Raw genomic sequence first — 11,357 nt, 5'->3', positions numbered from 1 at the left:
ACACAGCATGGTAGCAATACCACATGACAACGACATAGCAGCAGCACATGGTACAAACATTATTGGGCACAGACAACAGCACAAAGGCAAGAAGGTAGAGACAACAATACATCACACAAAGCAGCCACAACTGTCAGTAAGAGTGTCCATGATTGAGTCTGAATGAAGAGATGGAGATAAAACTGTCCAGTTTGAGTGTTTTTTGCAGCTCATTCCAGTCGCTAGCTGCAGGGATGTGTGTGCTTTGGGACCTTTGCTCTAATGAAGAATGTTCCCGGAAAACAATGCACAAAGGATGAATGATACTGGGTTGTGGGATGATTTTTGTAATGTTTTGTTTTTTTCATTAGTATTGTGTGTGGATTAATTACGTTTTTCCCTTATCCGTAATGGAATGTACTTTTTTGTATTTTTTCCCCCATCCAGTTGGTGGCGGCAATATTGCATTAGCTGTGGTATCCCATAAAACTTCAAAGAAGAAGAAGTAAACGGAAGCGCTCTAGGACTTCACGGCCAAATCGTTGCAGGGAATATTGAATGAAGATGTTCCTCCCTCCCAGTCTCCAGAGTCTGTGTAGGGATCTGAGAAGACATTTGAATCCGACTGAAGGAGTACGTTTATTTTGTTGTAAATCCCTGAGAACCACCGAATGTTTTTTTGTTTTTTTCTCCAACTGGTTATCCAATTAATAGTTTTTATTTGTATTTGTATTTTATTTGGGATCCCATTAGCTGCTGCCACTCTTCTGGTCTCATTGCTGCAACTCCCCAACTGGCTCAGGAGAGGCGAAGGTTGAGAAATGCATCCTTCGAAACATGATCCGCCAAGCCATGCTATTTAACCTGGAAGTCAGCAGTACCAATGTGTCGGAGCAAACATTGTTCAACTGACGACCGAAGTCAGCTTGCAGGTGCCTGGCCCGCCACAAGGAGTTGCTAGAGTGCGATGAGCCAAGGAAAACCCACCCGGCCAAACCATCTCCTAACCTGGACGGCACTGGGCCAATTGTGGGTCACCGGATGGGGCTCCCGGTAACGTATCGAACCCCAGGATGTAGTGGCGCCTCAGCTTAGGCCGCTGCGCCACTCAGGAGGACGTTGCAGCTTGCAGAGCAGCTTTGCTAACATCAGGTCGGCTGTTTCCACTCATGAAAACTGACGATGCTAATATGGCTGTAGCCATATATAGATTTAGCATGAACTATCCCTTTAAAGTCTCCCAGTTTTCACCTCACCCAGTAGATGGCGGCAATACATCTTTTGGTGTAGTCTGCCAATACAAACTCAAAGAAGAAGTAAACGGAATTCCCTGTCTCTATTGAATAGTTGTATCATCTGGCAAATGTAATAGGAGTGACCAACTATTGGAGACATTAATATTGCTATGGAAAATCAGGAGACTGGGTGTAGTAGTGTGATTTTGCTGGGTCTCTGCCTACTTTTAAATTTATTTAACCTTTATTTAACCAGGTAGGCCAGTTGAGAACAAGTTCTCATTTACAACGGTGACCTGGCCAAGATAAAGCAAAGCAGTGCGACAAAAAAACAACACAGAGTTACATGTGGGATAAACAAAAGTACAGTCAATAACACAATAGAAAAATCTATATACAGTGTGTGCAAATGGAGTAAGGAGGTAAGGCAAAAAATCATCCATAGCAGCGAAGTAATTACAATTTAGCAAATTAACACTGGCGTGATAGATGTGCAGATGATGATGTGCAAGTATAAATACTGGTGTGAAAAAGAGAAAAAAAAGTTTACAAAAACAATATGGGGATGAGGTAGGTAGTTGGATGGGCTATTTACAGATGGGCTGTGTACAGGTGCAGCGATCAGAAGCTGCTCAGATAGCTGATGCTTAAAATTAGTGAGGGAGACATAAGTCTCCAGCTTCAGCGATTTTTGCAATTCGTTCCAGTCATTGGCAGCAGAGAACTGGAAGGAAAGGCAGCCAAAGGAGGTGTTGGCATTGGGGATGACCAGTGAGATATACCTGCTGGAGCGCGTGCTACGGGTGGGTGTTGCTATGGTGACCAGTGAGCTGAGATAAGGCGGAGCTTACCTAGCAAAGACTTATAGATGACCTGGAGCCAGTGGGTTTGGCGACAAATATATGTAGCGAGGGCCAGCCAACGAGAGCATACAGGTCGCAGTGGTGGGTGGTATATGGGGCTTTGGTGACAAAACGGATGGCACTGTGATAGACTGCATCCAGTTTGCTGAGTAGAGTGTTGGACGCTATTTTGTAAATGACATCGAGGATCGGTAGGATAGTCAGTTTTACGAGGGTATGTTTGACAGCGTGAGTGGAGGAGGCTTTGTTGCGAAATAGGATGCCGATTCTAGATTTCATTTTGGATTGGAGATGCTTAATATGAGTCTGGAAGGAGAGTTTACAGTCTAGCCAGACACCTAGGTATTTGTAGTTGTCCACATATTCTAAGTCAGAACCGTCCAGAGTAGTGATGCTAGTCGGGCGGGTGGGTGCGGGCAGCGATCAGTTGAAGAGCATGCATTTAGCTTTAATAGCATTTAAGAGCAGTTGGAGGCCACAAAAGGAGTGTTGTATGGCATTTGAAGCTCGTTTGGAGGTTTCAGTGTCCAAAGAAGGAACAGATGTATACAGAATGGTGTCGTCTGCGTAGAGGTGGATCAAGGAATCACCGGCAGCAAGAGCGACATCGTTGATATATACAGAGAAAAGAGTCAACCCGAGAATTGAACCCTGTGGTACCCCCATAGACTGCCAGAGGTCCGGACAACAGGCCCTCTGATTTGAAAGACTGAACTCTATCTGAGAAGTAGTTGGTGAACCAAGCGAGGCAGTCATTTGAGAAACCAAGGCTGTTGAGTCTGCTGATAAGAATACGGTGATTGACAGAGTCAAAAGCCTTGGCCAGGTCGATGAAGACGGCTGCACAGTACTTTTATCGATGGCGGTTATGAAATTATTTAGTACCTTGAGCGTGGCTAAGGTGCACCCGTGACCAGCTCGGAAACCGGATTGCACAGTGGAGAAGGTACGGTGGGATTTGAAATGGTCAGTGATCTGTTTGTTAACTTGGCTTTTGAAGACTTTAGAAAGAAAGGGCAGAATGGATATAGGTCTGTAACAGTTTGGATCCAGAGTGTTACCCCCTTTGAAGAGGGGCATGACCGTGGCAGCTTTCCAATCTTTAGGAATCTCGGACGATATGTAAGAGAGGTTAAACCGACTAGTAATAGGGGTTACAACAATTTTGGCGGATAATTTTAGAAAGAGAGGGTCCAGATTGTCTAGCCCAGCTGATTTGTACTAGTCCAGGTTTTGCAGCTCTTTCAGAACATCTGCTATCTGGATTTGGGTGACGGAGAAGGGAGGGGAGGCTTGGGCAAGTAGCTGCGGGGGGTGCAGAGCTGTTGGCTGGGGTAGGGGTAGCCAGGAGGAAAGCATGGCCAGCCGTAGAGAAATGCTTATTGAAATTCTCGATTGTCGTGGATTTATCGGTGGTGACAGTGTTTCCTATCCTCAGTGCAGTGGGTAGCTGGGAGGAGGTGCTCTTATTCTCCATGGACTTTACAGTGTCCCAAAACCTTTTGGAGTTAGAGCTACAGGATGCAAATTTCTGTTTGAAAAAGCTAGCCTTTGCTTTCCTAACTGACTGTGTGTATTGGTTCCTGACTTCCCTGAAAAGTTGCATATCACGGGGACTTTTTAATACTAGTGCAGTATGCCACAGGATGTTTTTGTGCTGGTCGAGGGCAGTCAGGTCTGGAGTGAACCAAGGGCTATAGTTCTACATTTAGTTCTAAATTTTTTGAAAGGGGCATGCTTATTTAAGATGGTGAGGGAATTACTTTTAAAGAACTACCAGGCATCCTCTACTGACGGGATGAGGTCAATATCCTTCCAGGATACCCGGGCTAGGTCGATTAGAAAGGCCTGCTTGCAGAAGTGTTTTAGGGAGCGTTTGACAGTGATGAGGGGTGGTCGTTTGACCGCGGACCCATAACGGATGCAGGCAATGAGGCAGTGATCGCTGAGATCCTGATTGAAAACAGCGGAGGTGTATTTGGAGGGAAAGTTGGTCAGGATAATATCTATGAGGGTGCCCATGTTTACAGATTTAGGGTTGTACCTGGTGGGTTCCTTAATAATTTGTGTGAGATTGAGGGCATCTAGCTTAGAATGTAGGACGGCCGGGGTGTTAAGCATATCCCAGTTTAGGTCACCTAACAGAACGAACTCTGAAGATAGATGGGGGGCAATCAATTCACATATGGTGTCCAGGGCACAGCTGGGAGCTGAGGGGGGTCTATAACAGGCGGCAACAGTAAGAGACTTATTTCTGGAGAGATTCATTTTTAAATTAGAAGATCGAACTGTTTGGGCATAGACCTGGAAAGTATGACAGAACTTTGCAGGCTATCTATGTAGCCAAGTGATCATAGGGTCCAATGAACAGCAATAGATGAAACAGGGAAGTCGTTAGGTAGTCGTTACTACGCTAGGCGAGCGGGAGACACGGCATTCATAAAGTTAGCAGGCCGGGGCTAGCAGAAGCGTCTTCACCGATGTCCGGCTATGGCCGGTTGAGGGCACATCGGACAGAATTACGTCAGCAGACCAGACGTGATGGATTGGTGGGGCTCCGTGTCGACATAGGGTCCAGGCCAACTGGTAAAAGAGGTATTGTAGCTGGAGTAATTTCGTTTGCTAGAGATGCGCTTGGCTCGAGGCTAACTGGTGCTAGCTTCGGGACAAGGGCGTTAGCCACTATAGCCACTCGGTAGCAGCTAGCTAGCTGCGATGATCCGGTGCAAAGGTCCAGAGCTTACGGCAGGAATCCGTTGATATAGTGGCTTCTAGTCGTGTTAGTGAATAGTCCGGGAGGCATCAGCTGTGTAGCCGAGTGATCATAGGGTCCACTGAGCAGTCCGGGAGATGGGCCTGGCTCAAGGCTAGCTTCAGGGTTGGGTCACTCGGTAGCAGCTAGCTAGCTGCGATGATCCGGTGTAATGGTCCAGAGCTTACGGCAGGAATCTGATGATGTAGTGGAGAAAAGCAGTCCGATATGCTCATGGTTGATATTGCGCTGTGAAGACTGACAGGTATTATCCAGGCTAAAAGCGGCTGGTGTCTGAGCTAAAGCTAAAGGCCGCTAGCAGTGGCTAACAATGACTAAATAGCTAGTAGCTAATTAGCTGGTTAGCTTCTGTTGGCTAGCTTCTGATGGAGGTTCTAGCTATAAGGTCTAAAAATAGCGGATCCGTATCACATTGCGTGATGCAGGTTGGCTGAAGGTATATTTAATTTAAAAATGAAAAAAGTGATTGATATATATTGAAATAAATACAAAAAAGACGAAAAGAACATCAAATTTACACGGGACAACAACAAACACGTCCGCACTGCCACGCCATCTTGGAACATACGGGAATGGGCAGGAATGTAATAGTAGACCAGGTAGTCAAAAGAGCTTTAAAACTATATATAATTGATATTCCCACTCCACTGGGTAGAGGTGAATCCGAATGCAGTAGAGGCTGATGGGAGGAGCTATTGGAGATCAGGCTCATTGTAATTGCTGGAGTGGAATAAATGGAACGGAGTCAAACATGTGGTTTCCATATGTTTGATACCCTCAATTCATTACATTCCAGCCATTACAATGAGCCCATCCTCCTATAGCTCCCCACACCAGCCTCCACTGGCCAAATGTAAGATTAGAGGCATTATGATATATGTGTGGCAGCGAGTCCAAGGGCTGACATTTATACACCGTCTAAAGGTGGGTGGACCAAGACTCAAAGATCATGTATGGCTCTTTTTTATTTTCTTAGTAGTACAGGATAAGGTAGGAAGGTTTCGTTTTTTCTTAATGTTTGTTTATGTATTATTATAGTTTGTAAACTGTGATGACTACACACTCCAGTACAGTAGGTGGCGGCATGCACCTCTAACGGTTGTTCGTGGACCGCCATAACACCATAAGCGAAGAAACCGTAGTAAACGAAAGTGTACAGTCACCAAGAGCAATTTCCATGTTAGCTTTTTTAATTGTTGTTAGAACTCAAAATAAGATTAATTTAACCGCACAGCATCACACTTACTCCAGGTATTCTTTAAATTTCATTGGAGACAGGACTTGGATGTGAATTAGGTAGATGTGAACTAGGTAACGTTAACGCTAGCTAGCTGCTAACGTTAGCTAAAAATGGCTAACTGTATGGCTTTTCACACTCAAATGGCATCCATCATGGAGGTGCTAGCGAATGCAGCCGTGGCAGAGATCTGTAAACTCGTAGATGACGATTATGCAGTGTTTCGTTTGGAAATAACTCAAAGCCAGAAAGAAAACAAGGCATTGCGGAGGAAACTACAGCAACTGGAAATTAAGGTGACACGGGACAGAGCAGACAGGACAATGCGAGAGCGCGTCCTCGCCAGTCCCAGTGTCAAGATCCTCGACCGATACAGAGGAAAGGCAAAAGGTACATTTTGGCGGAGGTTGCGCGGGGTGTCTCATTTTATATAGAGCTCAGTGCCTGTCGCCCCGTTCCCCTCTTCATATGTGTTGGGTCTTGGTCAGTTTTTGGATATAATTCACCTGATTAATTGGCTATCTTGCACATAGACACAATATCATATTCTAACCAGATTATTGATTTACTGCATTTCCGGTTATTTACTAAATGAAAACAATGTGATGCATGGAACACAATACAAAGATCTATAAATAGTATATTAAGAGGTTGAGAAGTGTTACCTTACATCCTTGCCAATTCTAGACAGTGTCAATAGTATACAATATACCTAACCACCTCTTTTCCCCCAGTCACTCTCTCAGGTGAAGGACATCACACTGGAGGCCACAGAAACTTTGTGAAGCCAGCGGGACAAAATACATGGAGAGATGACCAACCAATCACTGTTGATGAGGGAATAGGAAACGCAACCCATCATGTTATAGAGGTTAGTATAATAGTGTTACATAAAAAAGTACAGTTACTGTAAATCAAATGTGGACAGTTTATTTCAGAAAGGCTCCTCTCAGTTATTCACTTGCTTACATGTACATCCTTATTTATCTGCCATAAGGGAGCTTGTGAGACTATCCAATTCAACCCATGTACCGGTAATATCCTCCTCTCTTCTTTTGTCAGTCTGCAGAGGCTGCAGGTCCTGGGGTCAAGCAGGAAGAGTCTGAAGGAGAGGTGGACACACGGCACAGTAGAGACATCCAGACTGGAGCGGCTGGAGCGCCCCCTGTTGCCACGGAGAACCCCACCACCGCCCAAGATCAATCAAGGACCCGACGCAGCATCATGGTCAGTGGAACGCTGAATGCCATCCTCAAGTCAGAGACAGACACCAAGACCTTAACGGGGCTGAACCGACTGGGCTGTCCTCCTGCTCCAAGCTCAGAGTATTTACTTTATGGCAACACAAGCCCGAGGACTGTTCTGTCCCATCGGGACTCAGTTGACACTTTACAGACTGTCAATGATCCATCCTGTTCATACACTACAGAGATGATACCTGGTGACATGCCTGTGGTATTAGATGCACAGACTAATCCAATGAAAGTGGACTGGAACCAGTACAGTAGTAGTGGATACTCTGAAGGGTGCCTAGATAAGAAAGGGGAGAGCCTGGTCGTAGATGAGGTGACTGTGAAAGTGGAGGGCGACGCTCCTCTGACATGGAATGCATACGAAACTCACTTAGGAGAAGGACACTCACAAGGCAACACCATTGACTTCTTAGACTACAGGGAAAGCTTAGAGACAAATCTAAATGTCATGACCCACTCCCCTTTACACACGTTTACACACGATCCATTATCCATGTCGATGGGGCCCTCCGATTCACACAGGGAACAAATGGCCAAGGCGCGTGGAGAGGGAGCCATATCAGGCAATGGTAAAGAGAAACGGTTCCTTTGCATGTTCTGTAACAAAGGCTTCAGCTGCCCCCAGAAGGTGGACATCCACCAGAGGGTCCACACAGGGGTGAAACCCTTCAGTTGTACCCAGTGTCACATGCGCTTCGCCCAGGCATGCACCCTGAAGAGGCACCAGAGGGTCCACACAGGGGAGAAACCCTTCAGCTGTACCCAGTGCCACATGCGCTTCGCCCAGGCTGGTGACCTGAAGAGGCACCAGAGAGTCCACACGGGAGAGAGGCCCTTCGCCTGTGCGCACTGTGGAAAGAGGTTCTCAGAGAAGAGCTACCTCAGGTTACACCAGCAGAAAAAACACTCCACTCTAACAAACACTTTTATATCAAAAGACAAAGAATCATTTTAGTTGTCATCAGAAAATATCCACAGATGCATTTGGATATTCCTGGGTAGAATATTATATCCAGATATTGTGTGATATATAAGGCATAGTGTATATACAGTGACTACAGTGCATTTGGAAGGTATTCAGGCCCCTTGACTTTCTCCACATTTTGTTACGTTACAGCCTTATTCTACAATTGATTAAATTGTTGTTTTCCATCAATCTACACACAATACCCCATAATGACAAAGCAAAAACAGGTTTATAAATGTTTGTATTTGTATTAAAAAGAAACTGAAATATCAAATTTACATAAGTATTCAGACCTTTTTACTCAGTACTTTTTTGAACACCTTTGGCAGAAATTACAGCCTCAAGTCTTCTTGGGTATGACTCCACAAACTTGGCACACCTGTATTTGGAGAGTTTCTCAGATTCTTCTCTGCAGATCCGCTCAAGCTCTGTCAGGTTGGATGGGGAGCGTCGCTGCACAGCTATGTTCAGGTCTCCAGAGATGTTCGATCAGGTTCACGTCCGGGCTCTGGCTGGACCACTCAATGACATTCAGAGACTTGTCCAGAAGCAACTCCTGCGTTGTCTTGGCTGTGTGCTTAGGGTCGTTGTACTTTTGGAAGGTGAACCTTCGCCCGCATCTGATGTCCTGAGCGCTCTGGAGCAGGTTTTCATCATCTCTGTACTTTGCTCTTTTCATCTTTCCCCCGATCCTGACTAGTCTCCCAGTTCCTGCTGCTGAAAAATGGTGCAAGGTTTCCTCCAGATGTGAGGCTTGGCATTCAGGACAAAGACAATCTTGGTTTCATCAGACCAGAAAATCTTGTTTCTCATGGTGTGAGAGTCCATTAGATGCTTTTTGGAAACTCCAAGTGGGCTGTCATGTGCCTTTTACTAAGGAGTAGCTTCCTTTTGGCCACTCTACCATAAAAGGCCTGATTGGTGGAGTTCTGCAGAGATGGTTGTCCTTCTGGAAGGTTATCCCATCTCCACAGAGGAACTCTGTCAGAGTGACCATCAGGATCTTGGTCACCTCCCTGATGAAGGACCTCCCCCCCCGATTGTTCAGTTTGGCCGGGCGGCCAGCTCTAGGAAGAGTCTTGGTGGTTCCAAACTTCTTCCATTTAAGAATGATGGAGGCCACTGTGTTCTTGGGGACCTTCAATGCTGCAGACATTTTTTTGGTACCCTTCCCCAGATCTGTGCCTCGACACAATCCTGTCTCGGAGCTCTACGGCCAATTCCTTCGACCTCATGGCTTGGTTTTTGCTCTGCCATGCACTGTCAACTGTGGGACCTTATATAGACAGGCGTGTGCCTTTCCAAATCATGCCCAATCAATTGAATTTACCACAGGTCGACTTCAATCAGGTTGTAGAAACATCTCAAGGATGATCAATGGAAACAGGATGCACCTGAGCTCAATTTCGAGTCTCATAGCAAAGGGTCTGAATACTTATGTAAATAAGGTATTTTCTTTTTAAAAATGTAATACATTTGCAAAATTTAAAAAAAGGTTTTCGCTTCATCATTATGGAGTATTGAGGATTTTCTTTTTTATATAATCCATTTTAGAATAAGGCTGTGACGTAACAATGTGTAAAGTCAAGGAGTCTGAATACTTTCCAAAGGCACTGTAGCTCCTTTGATATTTGTTTTGATCCTGACCAGTGGTGGAAAAAGTACAAGTCATACTTGAATAAAAGTAAAGATACTTTAATAGAAAACGACAAGTAAAATTGAGTCACCCAGTAAAATACTACTTGAGTAAAAGTGTTAATTTCTAATTCACACATTCTTGTTTTTTATTTATTTACAGGGAGCCAGGGGCTTACTACAAACAAAGCATTTGTGTTTAGTGAGTGTGCCAGATCAGAGGCAGTAGGGATGACCAGGGATGTTCTCTTGATAAGTGTGTGAATTGGACCATTTTCCTGTCAAAATGTAACAAGTACTTTTGGGTGTTAGGGAAAATGTATGGAGTAAAAAGTACATTATTTTCTTTACGAATGTAGTAAAAGTTGTCAAATATAAATAGTAAAGTACAGATACCCCCAAAAAACTACTTAAGTAGTACTTTAAAGTATTTTTACTTAAGTACTTTACACCACTGATCCTGACAAACTCCTCAGTCCCTACCGATGACAAGCATACCCATAACATGATGCTGCCACCACTATACTTAAATAGAGAGGGCTTCATTCTGTTGTATTGGATTTGAGACAACCCTTTTTTTTTATATTCAGGCCAAAAATGTAATGTAAGTGCAATGTTGTTGATCTCTTTGTATTTTCAAGTATTGTGATGGCAGCATCATGTTATGGTTATGTCACCGGCAGGGACTAGGGAATTTATGATCAAAATAAATATGAAACGAGCAAAGAAACTCACCTCAGTCTTCTGAAAACCCTGGGATAGGGTTTTATTTTTCTGTGGGACAATTACACAGAGGTGTTGAGAGTTCCTGAGTGATCTAGTCTCAGTAGTGACTTAAATCAGCTTTAAAAAAATCGGAGACAAGGTTTGAATATGGCTGTCCAATGATTCCCAATTTTGACAACAATGGATATAGTGTTGTGCGAAGTCGGTAGAATCTTATTCCAAATTATTCACAGCTGTAATGGCAGCCAAAATGTGCTTCCACTAAGTATTAACTGATGCGGGTGGAGACTTGTTCTATAATGTTCTATAACTTTCTTTTACTTGAAAATTTGGAGATGGTTGTGTAGATCTGCAGGAAAATGTAATTTAATCCCTTTTCATATTTAATTTTGAGGCAGCAAAATGTGAAAAAAAGTTAAAGGTGGTGTAGACTTTCTATATGCACTGTACGCCTAAAAAGTCTGTTACATATTGTGTTTGTACTGTGTAGGCTATAATGATCACAAATGACTTTTTTATTACTTCCATTCAACTACTTGTTTTTTTCCCCCAGGACACCTTTTATTGATAACATTTATGCAGTTTATCATGCAGATTTGTAGTAAAGACATATGTGTGTGTGGTTTTCATATGGTTTGTTTAAAACTTGTTTATGTTTAATAAACACAAAATGGGACTTAATTCAAATA

At 44.0% G+C, this 11,357-nt stretch overlaps 1 protein-coding gene across 1 annotated transcript; it reads left to right on the top strand.

The window, feature by feature from the left end:
- The first annotated feature begins 5,961 nt into the window (after positions 1-5,961).
- LOC139577683 (uncharacterized) lies at positions 5,962-11,357 on the top strand. Its single transcript, XM_071404854.1, has 3 exons — positions 5,962-6,477; positions 6,822-6,958; positions 7,150-11,357. The coding sequence occupies exons 1-3, from the start codon at positions 6,201-6,203 to the stop codon at positions 8,293-8,295; spliced, it is 1,560 nt and encodes a 519-aa protein (XP_071260955.1). The 5' UTR covers positions 5,962-6,200; the 3' UTR covers positions 8,296-11,357.

The sequence above is a fragment of the Salvelinus alpinus genome, chromosome 6 (assembly GCF_045679555.1).
Source record: "Salvelinus alpinus chromosome 6, SLU_Salpinus.1, whole genome shotgun sequence".
Taxonomy (NCBI): Eukaryota; Metazoa; Chordata; class Actinopteri; order Salmoniformes; family Salmonidae; genus Salvelinus; species Salvelinus alpinus.
This window is presented reverse-complemented; position numbering and strand designations above follow the sequence as displayed.